Source organism: Physella acuta, unplaced genomic scaffold (genome assembly GCF_028476545.2).
Source record: "Physella acuta isolate Inbredline_101_S28 unplaced genomic scaffold, ASM2847654v3 ptg001087l, whole genome shotgun sequence".
NCBI classification, from domain to species: Eukaryota; Metazoa; Mollusca; class Gastropoda; family Physidae; genus Physella; species Physella acuta.
Window position 1 is genome coordinate 95,675 of NW_026732604.1, and position 21,653 is coordinate 117,327.

The window sequence follows — 21,653 nt, forward strand, 5'->3', positions numbered from 1 at the left end:
GCATGCAAAAAAAAGAAGTTAAAAAAGTACTCTGGCGTCTAGACACTGGAATTATAATAATTATATTATTATATACATTTATCATATAGAATCTAGATCTAGATCTAGATCTAGTCAACAAATATGGGTATGCAGATAGATCTATAACATATAGATCTAGAATATAGATCTATCTAGATCTAGATCGATCTACTGTTAAAACAAATGAGTGTGCTAGATGTAGTAATTTTAAATTTAATGTAGGCCTTTCATTGAGTGTCGGATTGGTAATCTATCGTTTTAGGTACATAAAATCGCCCGCGACTAGTAATGTGAAAAACAGGTGACTCCTTACATTTTAATAATTATTTCACATTTTGAGGAGGATTTATGTTTTGAAAAATACAAAAATGTTTCCTTTTTTCATTTATGTACCTGTTTCTAAACAATTGAATTAAAACTTTTCAGTAATAAATGAACACCAGCGATGTTTCCAACAGATGCAACCATGCTCATTTACTATAGCAGCCATCTTGTTAAAGTTTTATTTTTATAGACTTATAGCGCAAGATTCAGGCGGAAGTCACTCTATTTTACAAATGGCTGCTGTTTATATAGCAAATCTTGCTTGCAGACACTGCTGTTTAAAGTTAATTTCGGGCCTATATTGATATATTTAGCCATTGATTTAGGTTTATTATTCATTTATCTATAATATTTGACACAAACATATCACAATATACTTCTATTACAGCCTTGACAATGAGGTAACGTTTTCGTACATTAATAGCCGCGGGCGATTTTACGTACCCAAAACGATAGATTACCGTCGGATTATTCCTAATAATTAATTAATAATATTAATATTATTAGTAGGCCCCTATTTATTATTTATTATTTATTAGTATTATTAATTTATTATTATAAAGAGAGGCTGTAAAAATATAGATTTATTATAGATTCTACTTATCTAATATATAAAGCTCAATTCTGTAACGCATATGTTTGTCGTTGGCATTTCTACGGATTTAAGTGTTAGATCAATTATCGTGCGCAGTTGTCTAAATTTATGAGTTAAAAATTACTATTAAAAGTGTTGGGAAATCATTTTCATTTTTCAAATTACAGTAATAATTGTCGGCATGTTCATTAAACACAAGTTTTAAAAAAATATCATCTTTTACAAAAATTCTAATTATGTTTTTATTTAGTCCTATAGCGCTTACTTCCCTTTGATAAATTAGGCAAAACACAATTACTTCCCTTTATGAAACCATTGCATTAGTTGAAAAGCATTTACTTTTTAATTACTTTGTTTTGGTGTTGGGAAAAAAATAATTACATAATTAGCGGGGATTGATCAAGTGCAAATGTTTTAGGTATTTTACGGATAAGCTTGGAGTATTATAATTGTTCATTAAATTGAAACAGGCGCGTTCGTTTAAGTGAGTGCAAAAACTATGAATAAGTTGGGGTACTATAGTCGTTTATTAAGCTAAAACAGGCGATTCTGCCCCGGGCGTTTATGTTCGCGTTAGTGTTTTCTTTGTGTTTAGGTGGGTTTGCGTTAGTGGTTGCGTTTTGATTTGGTTCGTTTTTGTTCTTTCTTTTTTCGTTTTTGTTTTTTTTTTTTTGGGTTTGTATTTGTGTTTTTGGTTGGTTTTTTTTTTGGTATTGGTGTTTGTGGTTGGGTTTGTTGTTAGGTTTTTGTTTTCGTTTGTTTTTTCTTTGTGTTTGTATTGGTGTTTGTGGTTGTGGTTGGGTTTGTTGTTAGGTTTTTGTTTTCGTTTGTATTTCTAATTGTGTTAGCGTTATGTTTGCGTTTTGTTGTTTTGGTTGGTTGTGGTTTGGGTGGGCAATGCCGGGTTTATGATGATTACTAAACACACAGGTAATGGTCTTTAACGGAAAGGTTTTTCACAGAAGCCAGAGCAGGGCCTGGCCGGGACGGCTAGAAATATTATAAATTACTAGGCTAATAAATTAGAATTGTATGTTTCAAAACTAAACTAAGTTATGTAGGCCTACTGAATTACTATTAAATTAATCAATATTTATTTAAAGTATTTAAAGGCCTATATATAATTTTGACTAATAAATTAATATTATAATATATATATGTATATATATATATATATATATATATATATATATATATATATATATATATATATATATATAGGCCTATATATATATATAGGCCTATATATATATATATATATATATATATATATATATATATATATATATATATATATATATATATATTATATATTAATAATAGATCTAGGCCTATGTTATAATATTTGTTTAGCTTCCATGGATCAGATTGATGCAGGAGGTAACATTAATAGCAGAGTTGAACAGGACAAGCTTAAACTTCAAGACAAAGCAGGGTAAGATTTTTTATTAGTTTTATTTTAAATGAGCCGACCCGCGGTGTATCATACGCCGCTATTTAGTTGTTTTATTTTCTACTTTTCAGTAATTCATAATTTGTGAATTCGACACTTCCAATGCTGCCACTGAATATATTTGCTTTAAAACACTATCAGTAGCTCATTAAGGACGATAACCCCCCATCCTTTCCCCAATCCCTACCCCCCACCTCGTGAAAGAAAACTCCTCTTAGTTACCTCCCCTAAGTTTAAAATCGTTTCAAACTAAATTATCTGCCCCTAATAGCCGTCACTAAACCCGGCTCTATGATTGTAAACATTTAGCGTTAACCACAGCTCACCAGACCATGTGGGGATGGGTGTGATAGGGAGTGTGCTTACAGATTGGTGTTTTCTAGGGTCTCCAAGAAGAGAATTATATATATAGATTTAGTACAGTTTTTAAAAATACTCTTTTGTCATGCTGTATGGTCTTGAAAAAGCAGAGGCGAGGGGGGACATATGTCCCCGGGCGCCGACTTTAGGGGGGCGCCAAAATGGGTTGGAAAAACAAAGTGAAAGTTTGAGGGGTCGCAAATCAAAAGCTTGAGGGGGGATGTGCAAATCAAAAGTTCGAGGGGGGGGGGGAAGCAAATTGAAAGTTTGACCCCGGGCGCGGGAAGGGTCGCTACGCCTCTGTGAAAAAGCCATTCACCAGTCACACTCTATATGATAATAGTTATAGTATATTCTATTTACTTTAAAACATTTCATATTAAACAAAAACAAAAGAAAGAATGAAAATAATTTTGTACTTCAACTACTAATTGTGATGATAATAATACCTAACAAAAAGCTAGTTATTACCCTTATTATTTATTATCAATTACATCACACCCCTACCCTGATCCTAAGCATAATTATTAACCATAGAATTTTTACAATCTATGTTTTTTTAAGATTATACCTTTATTTTTATTTATTTTTAATCACTAATCACAATATTTATTAACAGTCATTCATTGCCAAACTTGACTGAAAAAGAATTTCGTTCTGATGTATACAAAATGAATTATCCTAAAAGAGGCGTGGCAGTTATTATTAACAACAGAAGTTTTAACTCAAGGACAAATATGGGTGAGAGAGCAGGAACAGATGTGGATGCAGAGAGCATGCACAGACTACTAAACATATTAGGTTTTGAGATCATACAACGTAATAATTTGACTGCGGAAGAAATGCGTCTAATACTGCAAACTGGTGAGAAGTTATTTGAATTGATAGAATTCATTTGCTTGTGTATAGATGGCTTATTGAATTGCATGATAAATAAATGGGTTTTCCTTAAATTTATTATTATCTCTTTAAGTAGGTTTATTTTTGTTTGGCATTGAGTTTCCTGAAAATTTGATTTGATAGAATTCATTTGCTTGTGCATTTATGGCTTATTCAATTTAGTTGTTAAAACAAAGTAAAATAATGTCAGATTGATTATTTACTTCTTATATATGAACAGCATTTAAAGGGTTAATCAGTGCTGGCCTAAAAATATGTCTGCAAGTTTTCTATTATGATTGCAATAAAAAAAAATTCTTATTTGATTTATTCACTGAAATAAAATTCAGTGGCTGCGCAGGATCACACTGACAACAGCTGTTTTGTCTGTATTATTCTCACCCATGGAGATGAAGGTTATGTTTTTGGGACAGACAGAGAGGTGCTTTTTGATGATTTAGTTGCTCCATTCAAGGGCAATAAATGCAAGTCTCTTGCTTCCAAACCAAAAATTTTCTTAGTTCAGGTATATTTACACCTATATAACTATATATTTTGTAACAGTGCTATATTTAGATTAAAAAAAATAGAAATAATCATTACAAATAATTTCTTGTAATCATTGTAAAATTTAAAAAAAAACACCCACTGATTTGGCCTTGCCAGTGAAATATGTATAGAGTCTATAATTGCTTACAGTTGACTCTAGATGTTTATGTGAAGTGGGTGCTACTTGGAATAACAATACAGTGGCGTAGCGATGGGGGGGCAGGGGGGTACATATGTCCCGGGGCGCCAAAATAAGCTCATTTTAGCTGCTATTTTGATTTATAAATATAAAAAATATATGGGGGGCGCAAAATTGAAAGTTTGTCCCTGGGCGCCAGGAGGGGTCGCTACGCCTCTGTAATAATAGGTTCCGATCCAAAATAAAACTGTGCATGTTTTATCAGTACATTTTTCACTTAGTCTAAGAAAATCTTTTTTTTTCTTTATAATTTTAGATTCTGCATATTTTAATATATCATTTTAACATACATATAAAAGCTTAATTTATTTAATATTATAATAAACTTCAATCCACCTTTTAAATACATATTGATGAATTTAAGGAAAACTGTCAATATTTCTGTTAGGATTGCATAGATATTTGATATTCTGTGCTTCTGGTAAATACTAAATAAAATGTACATTTTAAAACATAGGCTTGCAAAGAACCAGAATTTCAAGAAGAGGCTGATACTGGAATGGAAGTGGAATCAGAAGGTGAAACAATTGTTCAAAAGATTCCAACTGAAGCAGATTTCCTTGTTGTGTACTCAATTGTTCCAGGTAGATCTTTATGCATGTTGTATTTTATTCATTGATGAGGTTTGTCAAAAAGCCACTGAGAACACATTTTTAGTAGGCTATTTATCCCATTCCCTCTTGTTCTAATTATTTGAAATAGTTAAGCTAGGTCTTATATAAATGGTGCAAAAAATGTGGGACCAGTTACATGTAATTAAATTATTTAAATTTTTAAAATTTTTACTCATTATTACTGAAGTGTAATTTTTATTGATTGCCTACAAAATTTTCTTTGCTTTGAATATATATTTTAAATGTCCTTAACCTTTAAAATAGAGGGGTAAATTATGGAGGCGCTTATTAACAGAGGATAGGCTATTATCATTAACAAATACATTTTGTTCTCTTAATCTTTCCTTAGTTGACACATTATCTTAATTTTTCATCATTAGTAATTAACATTTATTGAACTGTGATTTGATTTCTTTCTCCAGGAAGTTTGTCTTGGAGAAATAAAGGAAATGGGTCTTGGTTCATTCAAGCAATCGCTGAAATATTTGAAAAGAATTACCAAACTCTGGACGTCATGACTATGATGACTAGAGTAATCAAAAAAGTGGCGAAAGATTTTGAACAAAATGCAAAAACTCTATTTTTGGAAAGGAAAAGACAAATACCTTGCATAACATCTATGCTCACCAAGGATGTCTATTTTAAAAGTTAAATTTGAATGATGCCTTTTATTTCATTCAAAAATTTGTAATTTTGTAAGAAGAAATTAAAAGTTGGTGCAGCAGTTGTCCATTGAACTTTACAAAATGCAGCTATAACTCAGGTTACTGATGAGCATTATTGTATTAACCAATAGCATGCATTAGGTAGCTTTTTAATTTGCTCAGTTGACAATTTCTAAGAAAGCAGTTTTGAAAATGGCGTTATTTTACATTGATATGGATGCAATTCCACCACATATGATTCTATATATATCATTATTAATTATATATTTCATTATTTGGCTTTACTGTACTTACATAGCTTCATTAGGTAATGAAGCAGATATGCCATTGTATAATAAACTACAAAGACTATGTGTGCATTGAGAAATAAATAAATAGATCTTCATTTAACCTGGTCCAGTTTTCTTACCATTTGATTAAAACTAACAAAAAGATTTTTTTATCCATTGTATTACAAATTCATATCAATCATTAAATTTATCAAAGACTTTCCAAAATATATTTTGTTTTGTTACCTATCTAAACATAATGTGTTGTTCTGTTCTTAGTACCAAATGATTGCTTAATTTAAAGACCAAGTGTATTAAATAACAAAGCAGTATAAGCCAACCTAAAAAGTAACAACAAAACAGCACAAAAATGAAGTGAAATTTAATCAGCCACTTCTTGTTTGAATCATCAGACATGAAATTGGAGACGACTCCCAAAACCAACAGTTGACATCAAGTCAAAAGCTTTCAAAGTAACAGCAGTTATCCAAGTTTTTTAAAAATTTGGGAGCTTTGTTTTTCATAATAAATGTGATCAATAGGACATGTACATTCAATTGATGAAATCACTGAATGTTTAAAGAAAAATCATTTTCAGACTGCATTACCTGCTTCATTATACAACATTCATATAATGAAAACTTCCATGCTATTATAACTAAACACAAATAAAGTAATTACATAAATTTACCTATGACTAGAATAAATTTGTGATTTTTAAGAACTATCTCTGTTTTCTCGTAAGTTGGAATCCATAAATTACACAACTGTAAGATTCTTAAGAATCAGTCATTTGAAAGGTGATTTACTACACAACTGTTTATAATATGAGCATACAATTTAAATATTGATGAATTGAAAATTAGAATATTGAACTCATAGACTGTATAGTTTTGAATTAGTTACATCTGTCCTTATTTAATAAAAAAAAATTTCATGTTAATTTTGAAACAAATAATATACACAAAACTTTATTCTATAAACAAAACCCCATTAAAAGACTCCGCAACCAAAAAGACAACAATGGCACACAAATTTACTTTGAATTACTGTCGACTGTAATTTAAGTTTTTATAACAACACAAAAAAAAGGCTAAAGTTTAAATTGAGAAACATGTAACCAAGACTGTTATGAAACACACATGCACTTTCAACATCTCAAAAAGGAATAATTTAAATACAGAAAACTATCTTTAAATTATTTAAAGCTAGTAAGAAATGAAAATCATGCCTTTTCGCTTACAAAAATAAAAATATGTCATGATTCTAGAATACAGGTTTTAAAACTGAATATATTCAAAAAAGATTGACATAACTTAATACATACTTTTGTATCTCAAATTTTTGAACATAAAAAATTTAAAGCAAAATGATGAAGCATGCCAGTTAAAAGACAAATATCTACAATATAATATGTACAAGAAACATATTTGAAAACAATTTATAAATAGCCAACTATACTCTACATTAATTGAATAACTTGATAGTTTTAGTAGCAACATGGTAGACCTATTATAAAAGCAATTGATCAAATGAGTTGATCACAGTCACATAGCTGATAAAATGTTACATGTTCTACAGCTGAAAATAATACAATTGAGTTTTTAATACTTAGTCAGCCACTTTAGAACTTAGTACACTTTTAAAAAAAAAAATTCACTTTTAATTTTTTTTTAGCACTATATAGCTTAGCAAGTTTTGTTATTAAAATTATGTGTCCTAGTGGTTTTCCAGAACTAAACACATTGTTTTTGTATCAATAACCTATATAAGGGACATAATGGCTGAAAGTCAAACTTTTTGTGTGGTTATAACTTCCCTACCACAAACCATTGGCAGAAAGGGATATAATAAATAGTATCCATTAGCATTGTCTATTGCACATAAACCTGCAACTGCATGGCAGACTGTATTAAAACCTTGAGGGCTGGCATGAAGTTGGAGATTTCTGAGAAGTTCCCATGTGAGACCATGCCAGTGTAAACATTCAGACCACTGTTGTAGTCATACTGCTGAATGGCTTGAACTATCTGATGCAGACCAAGCAGGGCGGTCTGAGAGAGCTGGAAGAGAAACATTTTTCCAGTAGATATTTAATCCATAAAGTGATTAGCCAGCCTTAAGGCATATATTCTATGTAACTTTAAACAGTGCAAATTGCTTTAATAAAGCTTATAAATAATAAGTGTTTAGACATTTTTCATTAAATGATGCATAGCAAAATTAAACATTTTATTTTTAAAAAAAAAAGATAATCCTTACCATATTTTCTCTAAGTTTATCGTACAAAATTTCTAATTTTCTCATTACATCTTCCAGCTTGCGTTTCATTTGCTAAAAAATAAAATCATTTCAATTAATTTTATACAAATGCACAGTAAATATTTAACTATACAAAAATTTAAAAAGTCAGAAAGTAACAATCTTTAAAAGGTTATACATTTTTAGAATACAATTAAACTAAAACTGGACAATTTAAAACGATTTTTGCACATCTATATCCAGCTATATACAAGCTCATATAACATAATACAACACAACCATGCATGTTCTCACTCCAAGACTTACAGCATTGGGTGCCACTTGTGCACAGCTCTTAACAAGCTTATCAAAGATATCTTGTAATACTTGATGCTCTGCTGGAATTGGACCCCGTTGTACTGGAGCAGGTGCCTCTACAGGAGCAGCAGGAATCTGAAATGATGACACTCATTTTTAAAGACAAGCTCATGGATCACAATACAAAATCATAATGTTAATCATGGACTACGAACAGATTTTATTTTGGGTAACTCACTGTAGTCAAGGTCTGTATAAAATATGATTTGACTGCATAATCCAAGGGCCAAATTTGTATTTATTTGCCTAACACTGAGCACTGTAATTTTTAGATGCTAAAACCTATTGGAGAAGCCTAGCTTATATACCATTTATAAACTGTGTATCGTGTAAACTTATGTACAGATCACTGGAAAATTGAACGCTAGTACAAAAATTATAATGAAATAGTTGATATAGCATGATCTGCCATCAGAAAACTACTGATCTAAATTTTATGGAATTCTAGGTTTCATACAAGTTATATAATTATATAACAGCATGTACAGTTTTCACTAATAAAATATTTTAAGCTAATTTTATCTATGCTCAATAAAATTTTTAATCAAAAATTTTTCTTTTTATTTGTATGTCTTTAAAAACAGCAAAGGCCAATTTGCAATGAATATAGCATTAATAAGTAATATTGATGCAGAAAGGATATATATTCTGGTATAAAAATGGAGAGGGCCACTTTGAGAAGAAATCTCCAGTCATGGAAAATCTTTTTCCTTTTAAATGTGGGGTTTGACAGCTATTTACCTTATATATGGATCTATGAACTAACTGGTTGTGTAATGTATTAATATAATGCAATGGTTAGTCTTGTCAGATATTGTGCAGAGGTTAATTGATTAAACAAAATGAATTTAAAGACTGAATTATAGTCTGTAACACCAGTTGGATTATTCACCTGCTGCAAAAAAATATTAACTGCTTGATGGCAGGATCAAACTACAATTTGGTCGACATTTACTATACACAAAGTAAATAACCTGATCTATGAAACTATAAATAATTTTTTTGCTATTGATATTATAATCAGGTAATTTTTTTTCTAGTGGATTCATGCAACTGCACACATTGTTAATAAACATAAATGGGGGTGTATCGGTTAGTTAAACAAACATATCAGTTCAATGCAAGGTATTTTCAAACCATTATAACTGGATAATAAATACTACATACAAAAACTTTTCTTTTTTTTTTACAAGTTTTAAGTTTCATTTAAAATGTAATGGATTATATTATACAAAAACAATTTAGTAATGAGTAAATGACAAGATGTGAATTCAGCTTAATTAAGTATAGTAAAAAAGCATCACCCCATAACTATTTTGATCAATGAATGTCTTTCTACTAATTTTTATTTACGTTTGTTAGAAATAGTAAACAAAAAAAAAATCACCCCAAAACTATTTTGATCACATGAATGTTTAACTACTGTACCTGTGTCTGAGGGCGGGTATTTCCTGGAGGTGCTGGATTGGTTGGATTATAACCACTAAATGGCATGGTGTTTTGTGGCTGTCAATTAGAAGCCACAAGTCCAGGGGATTGTAAGAAGGCAATAAGGTTATAAATCAAACACACAAAACTTAACAAATAAAGGCAAGCTTCAAACAGGTTTTCACCAACTTTTAAACTATAAAATGCAAACAGTAATTGAACTTTAAATGGTGTTAAATCAGCTTCTTAATAAACGTGAAATTTTTAAGCAGCAATTGGCAAGCATGCATAATATGATTAGGTCAGTCAAAATGCTGTTAATCAAACTAATTCAACATAGCATGACAAGTACAGGTGAGTAAGTACCTGATGGATGTGCTGGTGCTCTGCAGGGTTGTACAAGCCAGGATAACTAGGTGCACCAGGTGGGCCATGGTCTGCTGGTTGTGGGGTGAACAGGTTCAAGTTGGGCTGGTTAAACTGGAATATGGTAAACAACAATTTTTTACTTGTAAAAAGCCAGTTTATAAAAGGCGGAAAAGCTTTTTATAACATAATAGTCTTTCATCAGTAGTAGGAAAGCTCTGATGTAATGTAACAGTCTTTCAACAGTGATAGGAAAAGTCTATCATAATAAAAGTAATTTATTAACACTAACAGCATGAGATGGTTTGCTAGCTTTCTCCTGTACAATGGGTGGATCATTCCAAGCAGTTTCAGCAGCTTTGTCTTGATAAGAATACATGGCAGGTTGCTGTGGGATCTGTGGCACAGGGGCTGGGTTGTAGCCTGATGGGGAGGGCCCGGCCGTGCTGACTGGGGTGAAGAAGTTGCTCTGCTGGTTTGATGCTGGTGAAAAGGTGTTTGGGCTTTAAAGAGAAAAAAACAAGAGCAAATAAAGAACATATCACATTAGTGAATTGTGGGAAATTATTTCTACTTAGTTTAGATTAAAATCAGAATCAAGATGTAGCGGAAGAATACAAAAAAAAAAGGGAAAAGCATTACCTGTACATATTTTGTGGGTTATCAAAAGCTTTTGGTTGGTTATAATTAGGCTGCATGAAGCTTTGATTTGAGTAAGGATCAAAGGTTGGCACTGAGGAAGGATACTGGGGATACTTTGGACCTAGTGAAAAATGTGGAATGTTTATTGAAACAAAACGTTTGAAGATAACATTAAGAAAATATGTAGATGCAATAAATACCAGATATAATAAGGAGGAATAAGCTAAATAAAAATCTAATTTAAGGAGTTAAGTAATGACACTAAAGAACTTAAAGATGAGCAAATTAATGCCAACATAAATTTATAATTCAAAACAAACAACTAACCTTTGTGAGCAGGGCCAGATGGAGCAACAGAACTAGTAGGCTGTGGTGCATAACTAGGCACCTGGCTGTTAATGGCAGAAGGAACATGTGAGTAGTACTGGGCCTGGCTGTAGTAATTGGCAGTGGATGTGGACGTTGTCTGTGAGCCGCCCTGTCCCGCCATTGACTGGTGTCCACGTTGACTTCCATGGTGATCAGCCGCAGGTGTCATCTTGGGGCCAGCTGTCTGCTGAGCAGTGGGTAAGACGTTGTACTGTTGGAAAGGTGAGGCTATCCCGTGTGAGGCTGGGTTTTGTCCAAGAGCTCGTAACAGGCGATCTTGCAAAATGGCCAGGTTCACCTGAAAATAAATACCAGATTAATTTTTCTAAATACAAAGTCAAAATTTGAGGGAGTAAAAAATTGAAAAACTTTATTGTACAATTTTTATAGCTTAGTATTTAAGATAATAATGATGAGCTATACATTCATTTTTTAAAAATATAGAAATAAATCTACATGTTACTTACATCAGATGTATTACTGAGATATGTCAGAGCAGTGGCCATATTTCCTTGAGCTGCTAATAAACTTGCATACTGGCTCAGCTTATCAGCCAATGCTCCACCAGACACACTTGGAGCATCCCCTCTGGAGAGTTCAACAGCTTTCCTTAGGACCATAATCTTCTCTACCAAATCCTATGGATGTAACAGTTACAGTAAGCAATCACACAATTCTCAATTCTCTCAAATGAACATGCTACAAACAATTCAAAAATGACCACACATATCAGATCATGTGTGGTAGTATTGACTACCTGCAGTGCTAATGGTTGATTAGCATCCTCTGTGTTTTTCACCCAGTTCTCTACAAGTTTCTCCACATTTCCAGAACAAATGTAGCAGAGACTAGCATACAATGACAGCTCACCATCTCTCTCAGTCTCAAGCCTGTTAGCCAATGTATCTGAGAATTTTTTTTTATAAACTCATTAGCCTATTTTGTATCACTCTAGTGGAACATTGCAAATAAAACCTGAATGAAACCAGGTAAAAACTACATATCTGACAAACAGGCCAACCTACCACACAAAGGTGAAAACTCCTCAGGTAAAGCATAGGTTAAAATAACAGCCAGAGCCTCCTTCCAGTTATCTAAATCACAAGTGTCAACAATGTGGCCCCAGTCATGGGTCACTACAGATGAGATCAGCTAAAAGGTAAAACAGTTTGTTTTTTCTTCAATGTTTCATTAATTTAATTTAGTTAAAAATATATATTTCAACTAAAATTTTTTACTTCTTTTGTGAAAATTCTTTTAAATATTAATGTACTTTAAAAATTGATAATTATAAATTGACATACCCTTCCTAATGTAGATTTGTTTCTCTGGAAATATTTCTTCTGAGTCCTGACAAGTAAATCTGGACCACCAGCTATAGCTAGTAATATAGCTTCAGCCATTTTGTTTTCACTAAGACACATTTCCACAGCAGCTTCAAAGTTGCCAGTAAGTAGAGCCTGGGTCATCAGTCCATCAGCTGCAGATAAAAAAAAACAATGAACAAACTGAGGTAATCCAACAACACATTTTTATAAAGGAGGCACTACTGAACTCATGATTATAAAATGGTGTGCGATAAATATTGCCACTTGTAACAACATGTATTCTTTGTTGTTGTGGGTTTCATACAGGAACACGAGCAACAGTGGCAACTTGAAATGACAACTTTATTTACACTATGTACAGATAAATCCGTGGTACATCCATATTTGAAGATCAACTGATATAGGTACAAATAATAATCACGACTCCAAGTCATGGAGACATCTTACATTCACTGCCATCGTTCCAGTCCCCAAAATCCTAGCACACCACACCCGTTCACCTTTCGCTCTCTCTTTTATTCACCACTTTCTCTCCCCTTACGTCAATGAGCGATCTCACCCAAAACACGGAAAAACACATGACGATCGCTCAGACAGTCCTTCCGCTAGCCAGGTACTCTTCATTCATGCAAAACACAATATAATAAAGATACATAATAATACAGTCTGTGACACGTCCCCCCTTCGAATAAAATTTTGTGTAACAAAATTTATAAATACAATATTAGTAGGGCAGGATCATGTGCCAGACAACAAAATTTATAAATACAGTATTGGTAGGGCAGGATCATGTGCCAGACAACAAAATTTTTATACATCTCAAAAAACATGGAAAAATACATTCTTTGTAAACTAATGCACAAGCATTATGTGTAATATATTCAAATATGAGAAAGAAAAACATTCCAATTACCAAGTAATTGTATAAACAAGACAAATGAGTTTAGTAAATTACCAAACCAGTCTGGTACATGACTTAATTACCAAAACATAATACTTACATAGTTGAAATTATCAAAGACTTAACTCAACTCATAATTTAAATAACTATATCCTATGTGGTAAAAAAAACTTCCTTATCATCAAGGCATGTTATTACGACGCATGATTAATATACTTTGTTGTCTCCCCTAGTTGACCCATTTCAGACAAATCTAGGTCACAACACAATCACATTCTTGCCTTACACAGGTATTGACTAATACACAATACATCATTGAGACTTCCGTCTTATTGTTATGCGGAATAAATAGTCTCTAACTTTTATTTATTTACTTTATTCACTGTTAATTAATAGTATAGAATAGGTTTAACATAATACAGTTTACATTCTTTAGATATAGTACACAATTTATGTTTACTCAAACACATTATTTGATATTTATATATTACAGTTACAGACTGTATAATATTAATAAACTGTCAATTGATAATTTATCTTAGCATCCTCTATAGCATGAGTAATCGTTCTCGTGCAGTTGACGATGACCTGTATGCCATCTCTCCCTCAAATTGTAGCTTTTAGCTGTGCTACCATAATCATTTCCTAGATTTCGTGTAACTTGTGTTACTTCATTTGTTTTAATATTCTCTTCTGGTTTCTGAACAACGTCAGTAGTTATCTTGCTTTGTAAACGTTCGTTTGGTTCATCAACCAACTTGATATAAATATTATGGCATTGCTTTGGCCTCTCATAATATGTGTTGCGTCGGTAACTTCCATTAGTATACCTATTCACACTTTTGTTATTCTGATTTGAACTTGATACATTATTCCTTAAATTACTGTATTTCTCACATGACTTTCTGTGTACATAATTGTTTCTTCTCTGATTTGCCAACCTATGCCAACATTGATTTTGGTAATGACCTGTTTTTCCGCAGTAAAAACATCTAGATTTTGGCTTCTTATAAACATGGTGACTGTATTCATAGTTTGCTAAATTTCTTTTTCTTTCATTCTGTGCATTAATGACATTAATGACATTCTTATTAACATGTTGACTGTATTCATAGTTTGCTAAATTTCTTTTACTTTCATTCTGTGCATCAATGACATTGTAGTTTCTAGTTACTGTTTCATCTTTCTTAACTTCCTTGTGCTTCTTTATTGATTCTAATTCACACATAAATTTATGTGTTAATTTCTCTATTTCTTTGTTAAATTTATTCTTGAGTTCTAGTATATCTTCTTTATAGTTTGACTCCAGATTTCTAAGTAACTCCTCAATAGGTACGTTCTCATCATTGTGGCTTATTAAGTTCACTGATTCATTAATCATCATTAGTTTATCATGATTCCTGCCATTCTCCGATGGACTTATTAAATCATCACTGCCATTCACTGATGGGCTTATTAAATCATTTTGACTGCCATTCACTGATGGACTTATTTCTTGTTTACTACCATTATCTGATGGACTTATTTCTTGTTGACTGCCATTCTCTGGTGGACTTACGATACAACTTTCAATAATATTCTCGTGTACCTGCGTATCATTTAATAAAGAGTCAATCTTAAGACATTCTAATGTATCTGTCACCTTTAAATCATTATTAAGTTCAACCTCTGTTTTTTCCTTGGGTTTCAATTCTTCCTGGACTATGTTACTCTGTTCTTCATTCCAAAGGTGGCCAATATTTACTTCTTCAAGTTCTGCTTTAAATTCTGTCTGTTCACTTTCTAATTTTGGTTCATTTGTGTCTGTTATAGCTTTCATTTCTAATAGTTCTTGTTCATATGCTAGTTCATGTAGGCCAACTTGTTTTTCCATAGTTTCAGCCCTTTTATCTGCTCTCTGTTTTCTGTTTCTTTTTTTCCGCTTTCCTTTTGGTTGTACAGTCTCTTCTACTTTATCTAATTCTGAAATGTCTTCTTCTTTATGCATGTCTGTAATAGCTCTTGATCTATTACACACTATTTCTATCATATCATCTAGTTCTCTCAATACATTTCCATGAGCTCGTCGGGGTTGGTCTGTTTCTTCGTCCCATGCTTCTTTTGCTTCTTCTATGTCTTTTTCAAGTCGATTGGTTGCCCAGGCTATCTGCTTATTCATCTTCTTAATGCCTTGTGCCCTCGCCATTTCCATATATTCTTCCAGTTCTGTTTCATGCTTGTGCTTTCTTTCATCATCTTCTATTTTCCAATTCCTTTCCTCTAACCTCCTAGCCCTCTCTTCTGCCTTCCTAGCCTTCTCTTCTTCTTTTTCTTCAGCTTTCGCCTTAGCAGCTTTTTCTTCTCTAGCCTTCTCTTCTTCTTTTCTCTCAGCTTTCTCTTTAGCAGCTTTCTCTTCATCTTTCTTTAGTAGTTCTTTTATAAATGCCAACCTGTCTTCCTTCGGAATGTCAAGTTCCTTCACAAGTGCTGTATATGTTTCAAAATTTGACATTTTGATATATTTTCTATGACATAAAATATAAATTCATTAGTTGACAATAGATAAATGTTAATTAATTTACAATACCCTTTCTTGTATTCTGGCTTTGTTCAGTTGATTAGAGACATCTAGTAATCCAAGAAAAGTTCATAGTACATATATAGTACAAGAATAGTTCACTTTGTTGATTCCAAAAAGTTGAAAAAAATTCAAAATAGTTCTAGTAGCCTGTTACAGAGTAGAAATTTGTCCAGTTTTAGATAAGACATCTTTAGGAACAGTTTAGGAACAGTTACAAAAATAAACTTGATCTGCTAAATCCAAACAGTAGAAAAACTTGAACAGCTAATCCATATAGAAAAAACTTGAACAGCTAAATCCAAATAGTAGAAAAGAAACACTAAGACTTGATCGGCTAAATCCAAACAGAAAAAACACACAGACGATATTTACTCGACATTGGTGAGACAATATCGAAATAAGGTGATAAAAATTATCACGTTGATGACTTGACTTGAACAAAACGTCTGACTTGACTACAGCAACCCTTCTGACTTGAGTGTAGATAGATGACTTTCAAGAACTTGACGTACTTGGTAAACAGTGGAAGACCACAGACTGTAATATCTCCATTTCTGACATATGTAGCACCAATTCTTCAACCACTTGTGACATCATAAGTAACAGTAATACAATGTAGCAACATCACTTTAATGCCTCCACTTCTGACACCATATGTAACAACATGTATTCTTTGTTGTTGTGGGTTTCATACAGGAACACGAGCAACAGTGGCAACTTGAAATGACAACTTTATTTACACTATGTACAGATAAATCCGTGGTACATCCATATTTGAAGATCAACTGATATAGGTACAAATAATAATCACGACTCCAAGTCATGGAGACATCTTACATTCACTGCCATCGTTCCAGTCCCCAAAATCCTAGCACACCACACCCGTTCACCTTTCGCTCTCTCTTTTATTCACCACTTTCTCTCCCCTTACGTCAATGAGCGATCTCACCCAAAACACGGAAAAACACATGACGATCGCTCAGACAGTCCTTCCGCTAGCCAGGTACTCTTCATTCATGCAAAACACAATATAATAAAGATACATAATAATACAGTCTGTGACACCACTAAAAGGCTAATCAAGACTAACCATTATCTCTGGGTATAACAAGTGGTGTTTCTGTACCAGATGTCTTGGACTGAGACTCTGCTATCTCATCAAATGCTGCTGACCCGTCATAATCATTCAATGGATCAACTGGTGTCTAATAGAGTTTTTAAAACAATCAAAGCGTCATCAAAAGATATTATTTAGAACTATGGTTGGTAACAACAACATAATAACAACACTTAAGTCTCTAATCAGCAGGCATGTACAAAAGCTTAAAAAAGTCTTTAAACTACCAAGAAAACTTACCTTGGAGCCAACATTAGGAGAAGCTTGACCACTAGAAATAAGACGGTCAGCTTTCATTATGCTCTGTGAAAGAAAAAAAAAAGGTTGGTTATACACTTGACAATTTCACAAGTTTTTATCCTAAACAAAACAATAATTGTGTACCAACTTACTCCAGTGTTAAGCAAAGACATTTTCTGTGCCAGTTCTTCTGCATCTACTCCTCGTGTTGAAATAGCAGGTACTTCAATTCCAGTGTGTTCAACCACCTAGCAATAAATAAAGCTTATATCACACTCCTTTAACAACAAGCATAATGACAGTAAAATGCATTAATGTCGATATTTTTAGAAATATTATAGTTCAATGATTTTCATCATTAAAACAGGATGACTGAATCTAAAAACTAAAAAGGGCCTTTATGTATTTTCATAAGCAAAATTCACAAAACTCACCTTGCGTGCTAACTCATTCTGATCATATCCTAAAAGTTCTAAAAATTTTGTTCTTGGCTCTTTTTCAAAATTTACCTGAAAATTGAAATTTTTATGTCAGTATGAGTGATAATAATAAACACACTAAATGAGCTATAGTAAAAATAATTCCAATGTAATTTATTCTGGTAACTACAAACCCTCATAAAATTCCAAAAATTCTCTTGTGTAGATTCGTTACTATTAGCTGCCTTCATAGCACAAAACTCAGCAAATTTCCCCCCACCGAGAGCTTGCTCCAGCTGGTTAGACCTGACAACCAGTTCAGTCTCAGTAACCACTTGGCTGATGGTTACAACACGTGGAGCTGGTTGCTGAGGGTTGGCTGATTTCTCAAGGATGAAATTCACCAGTTTTCCTCCAAACTAAATAGGAAAAAAATTATGCAATCTTATAATGTACCTGAAAATCTAAAATGAACACAACATAAATATATGCCGTAGATATAAAATTAACTGTGCTAACTTTTAATCAGAATCTATAAATAGTGGAATGTATTCAACTTACAGCAAATGTGGCACCCACTGGCTTCCTAATCCACTTGGGTGGCTTTTGTAGAGGAAGTGTCTTTTCCTCCTCATGGGGTAGCTGAACAGGTGCAGCACCAAACTGTGCACCACCAAATGACTCGGCTACCTACAAAATTTATTAGAAACATTACAAGAATTTAATATTTAAATTTTTAAAACATTTGTTGTAAATTTAAAATAAATTTTCTTTACTTTATTGCTAGGCTGGACAGGGTGTCCACCACCCATAAGTGAGTACAGAGTGATATGACCATCAAAAGATGCACTGGAAATAATGGACGGATTCCTGGTACACCACTGAATATCAAAACACCACTGGTTGTTTGTTGAGAGATCATAAACAACCTAAAAAATATAAAAAAGTTACTATGTTGAAAAAGGTTTTTTAAGATCAATTGAAACAAATATATAGTAAGAAAAACTTTCTTAGTTAACCCTTTAAATCCAAATGCCTGATGTTACCAAACACTACTTTTTTATAGTATCATTGCAGCACTGAATCTACTTTTTTTTATAGCTATTTATTTTGCTAAAGATTCTCCAGGAATCTAGGAGCCCAATGGTTAACATAACCCAACATGCCAACCAAATGGTGGCTATACTAACCTCCCCATTAGGTACATTAGAATTGGGATTCCAGCAGAGAATCCTATTATCCCTGCCACAACTCAGTAACAGATCTGGATCTCTCTTACACCAAGACATTGACAAAACACCCCTGGAAAATTAGTTTACAAAATATTAATTAATTATAAATGACAAACAACTGAAATGTAATAATAATATGGTTATTCTGTCTTTAATAAAAAAAATTACACTTCATGTAATAGCAAATTTACAAAATGGTATTTAAAAAAAAAAACACTCACTTTTGGTGGCTCTCTAAAACTTTTAATGGTGATGTAGCATATCTTAAATCCCACACTTGAATGACTGGAGTGTGATCATCTTCAGAAGATAGACACAACTGTGTGGCAATCTCAGGGTGCCAGGCAATCAACTTGGCCTTAATCTGCGCAGATATACACAGTTACAATCTTCTATAAATTATGAAACTTTATTAATAAACTTCTGCGAGTAATTAAAAAAAGAGCGCAGCAAAAGCAATACTTACTCTAGACATACTATCGCTAATTTTAATTATAGGCTCATTCTTCCTGAGGTCCCATACAACACATTTAGATGCAAAAGTGGATCCTAATATATGCTGCACCTGACAGTTCCATGCAACACAGGCTAACTCTTCTGCTGGCTACAGGTAAAAAATATTTTATTTTGTTAAATGGGCAACTGCAAATAAATGATACATTTTGTAAAATATATAATTAATATGGAAGAGATGCTAAAAGTGATAATTTATGTAACAACCTTAGTAAGAGGTGAAGGAAAAGCTCATAAATAATAAAGAAATACCTGTGATTTCTGACCAGGTGTCATTGGACTGTCTGTTTTCAAGAGATCCCAAATAAAAATTTCTGAGTCGCCAGCACCAGATGCAAGTAAATTTGACTGCAAAGAAAATCATGTTCATTTACAGAAAACTAAGAAATAGTGGATAGTTAGCTTATCATCAAAGTGGAACAGCTCCTAAAAAAAAAACAACCTAGCGGTTAATGGCTAATAGACATTGAATTTGAAAGTTTGTACCTGAAATGGGTTTAAATCAAGAGCCTTGACAGCTCCTGTGTGCCGAGTTAACTGGGTGCTCAAACTGTTACTAGAGCCAGCCAACAACTTGTCAGCACTGTAAACATGGATACTCCCATTTTCTCCACCGCCTATGATGACACCACTTTCAGTATCTTTCAGCGGGCCCCAAACTATTTTATGAAACCTAAAACGAATAGAGATAAACAACTTCTTATTACATTTGCATCTTCTAAAAATGATCTAACTAATACAACTGGAATAGTTTTCCCCCCCCAGATATTTCCAACTATCAAGTTTAATAAAAAAAAACATAATGTTAGAAATGAATAAATACAAGAACCACTGTACACACAAATAATTATTCACCTCACGTCTGAAGCCACAGAAGAAACTAATGGCATATCAAGAGTTGCCTCATCAAGGTTTAAACTGTACAGCTCAATGGCTGATGTAGTGCTGAAAAAAACAAATGAAATATTATCTAGGGCCTGTAGTTTTTCAAAAAATATAAAGTAAATTGAATCCGTCCAGAAAAAAAAAAATATGTCAATTCAATAGGACTAGGTTAAAACCTCAAAAACTCCAGAAGCAGAACATTACATTTAAAAATGTATGCCTAAATCAGTGTCTATTAAAAAATATTGATGAAAATGTACCTGAAAGTTGCATCAAGTTGTTGGGCAGCCGTTCCTGTTGCTACATAAATTGGATATTTATTCTCAGGGGACCATGCCATATTGGCTGTCCTATCTATCTCCTTGACTCTCATCTTCAAAAGTTGTCTGCAGTAACATACAAAAACAGTGTGGTTACCGTTAATCATTAATCCCAATCATTAATTTAATTCGTTAGCCTACAAAGTAGGCCAACAAATGCTTAGCAATCTGACCAATAAAATTAAGTTACAAAAGAAGCTAAAGCTATAATTAATTAGTTTACATGCTCTAAATTTAACAAGATTGTAAATGATCTCTTAGATTAGTAGTCTAGATTCTAGATCAAGAATCTGTTATTCCGACTCTTGCCGACTCGGCTAAACCACAGATTTTTGTGTGTTGTTGTTGCTCAGTCAGAACAGATCTACTTTTTCAAAAAACATAAATAGACTATGTAAAGTATGTAATTAGGTCTATAGAATACATAGATTTTGATTTATATCTTTGACCACTCTAAAATTTAACAAAGTATGTGCCTTTTACCAAAAAAACAAATTTTCGTTATGAATTGACGCAGGATAATACTCCAAGAAAAATATTTAGTTGTTTTCAACGTGGCAGTCGCCACAGTACAACCTCACTTCCGCTTCCGTTCCAACACCACAATAAATTACATGGCCATATTTTATATGTCTATTTATTCTGTCATATAAACCTAGGCCTAACCTAGCTACAGCCAACAACCAGAGGAGTAGCGACCCCCTCCCGGCTTTTAATTTGGCGCCCCCACCCACATATATATATATATATATATATATATATATATATATATACAGAGGCGTAGCG

The 21,653-nt window shown here is 32.7% G+C and overlaps 2 protein-coding genes across 5 annotated transcripts; one reads left to right on the plus strand and one right to left on the minus strand.

Annotated features, from left to right (window-relative positions):
- The first annotated feature begins 13 nt into the window (after window positions 1-13).
- LOC131955611 (caspase-3) lies at window positions 14-6,168 on the plus strand. 3 transcript variants are annotated; one of them, XM_059319790.1, is made up of 6 exons: window positions 14-127; window positions 2,294-2,375; window positions 3,373-3,617; window positions 3,983-4,158; window positions 4,838-4,964; window positions 5,417-6,168. In XM_059319790.1, the coding sequence occupies exons 1-6, from the start codon at window positions 124-126 to the stop codon at window positions 5,644-5,646; spliced, it is 864 nt and encodes a 287-aa protein (XP_059175773.1). In that variant the 5' UTR covers window positions 14-123; the 3' UTR covers window positions 5,647-6,168. The 3 variants fall into 3 exon arrangements, with proteins under 3 accessions (XP_059175773.1, XP_059175774.1, XP_059175775.1); XM_059319791.1 differs by lacking the exon at window positions 14-127 and adding an exon at window positions 205-283; XM_059319792.1 differs by lacking the exon at window positions 14-127 and adding an exon at window positions 304-322.
- Window positions 6,169-6,295: 127 nt separating this feature from the next.
- LOC131955610 (protein transport protein Sec31A) lies at window positions 6,296-21,435 on the minus strand. Of its 2 annotated transcripts, XM_059319788.1 has the most exons (27): window positions 21,351-21,435; window positions 20,808-20,933; window positions 20,518-20,607; window positions 20,149-20,335; window positions 19,915-20,010; window positions 19,616-19,753; window positions 19,371-19,513; window positions 19,108-19,219; window positions 18,694-18,846; window positions 18,479-18,607; window positions 18,112-18,336; window positions 17,933-18,007; window positions 17,651-17,746; window positions 17,499-17,561; window positions 17,232-17,346; window positions 12,657-12,832; window positions 12,378-12,504; window positions 12,110-12,258; window positions 11,820-11,990; window positions 11,311-11,650; window positions 10,984-11,104; window positions 10,634-10,844; window positions 10,342-10,455; window positions 9,976-10,053; window positions 8,497-8,622; window positions 8,191-8,262; window positions 6,296-7,991 (listed from the first exon to the last, which is right to left on the minus strand). In XM_059319788.1, exons 2-27 carry the CDS (start codon window positions 20,918-20,920, stop codon window positions 7,803-7,805), a joined length of 3,609 nt encoding a protein of 1,202 aa, XP_059175771.1. In that variant the 5' UTR covers window positions 20,921-20,933; window positions 21,351-21,435; the 3' UTR covers window positions 6,296-7,802. The 2 variants fall into 2 exon arrangements, with proteins under 2 accessions (XP_059175771.1, XP_059175772.1); XM_059319789.1 differs by lacking the exon at window positions 9,976-10,053.
- Between the last annotated feature and the right edge of the window lie 218 nt (window positions 21,436-21,653).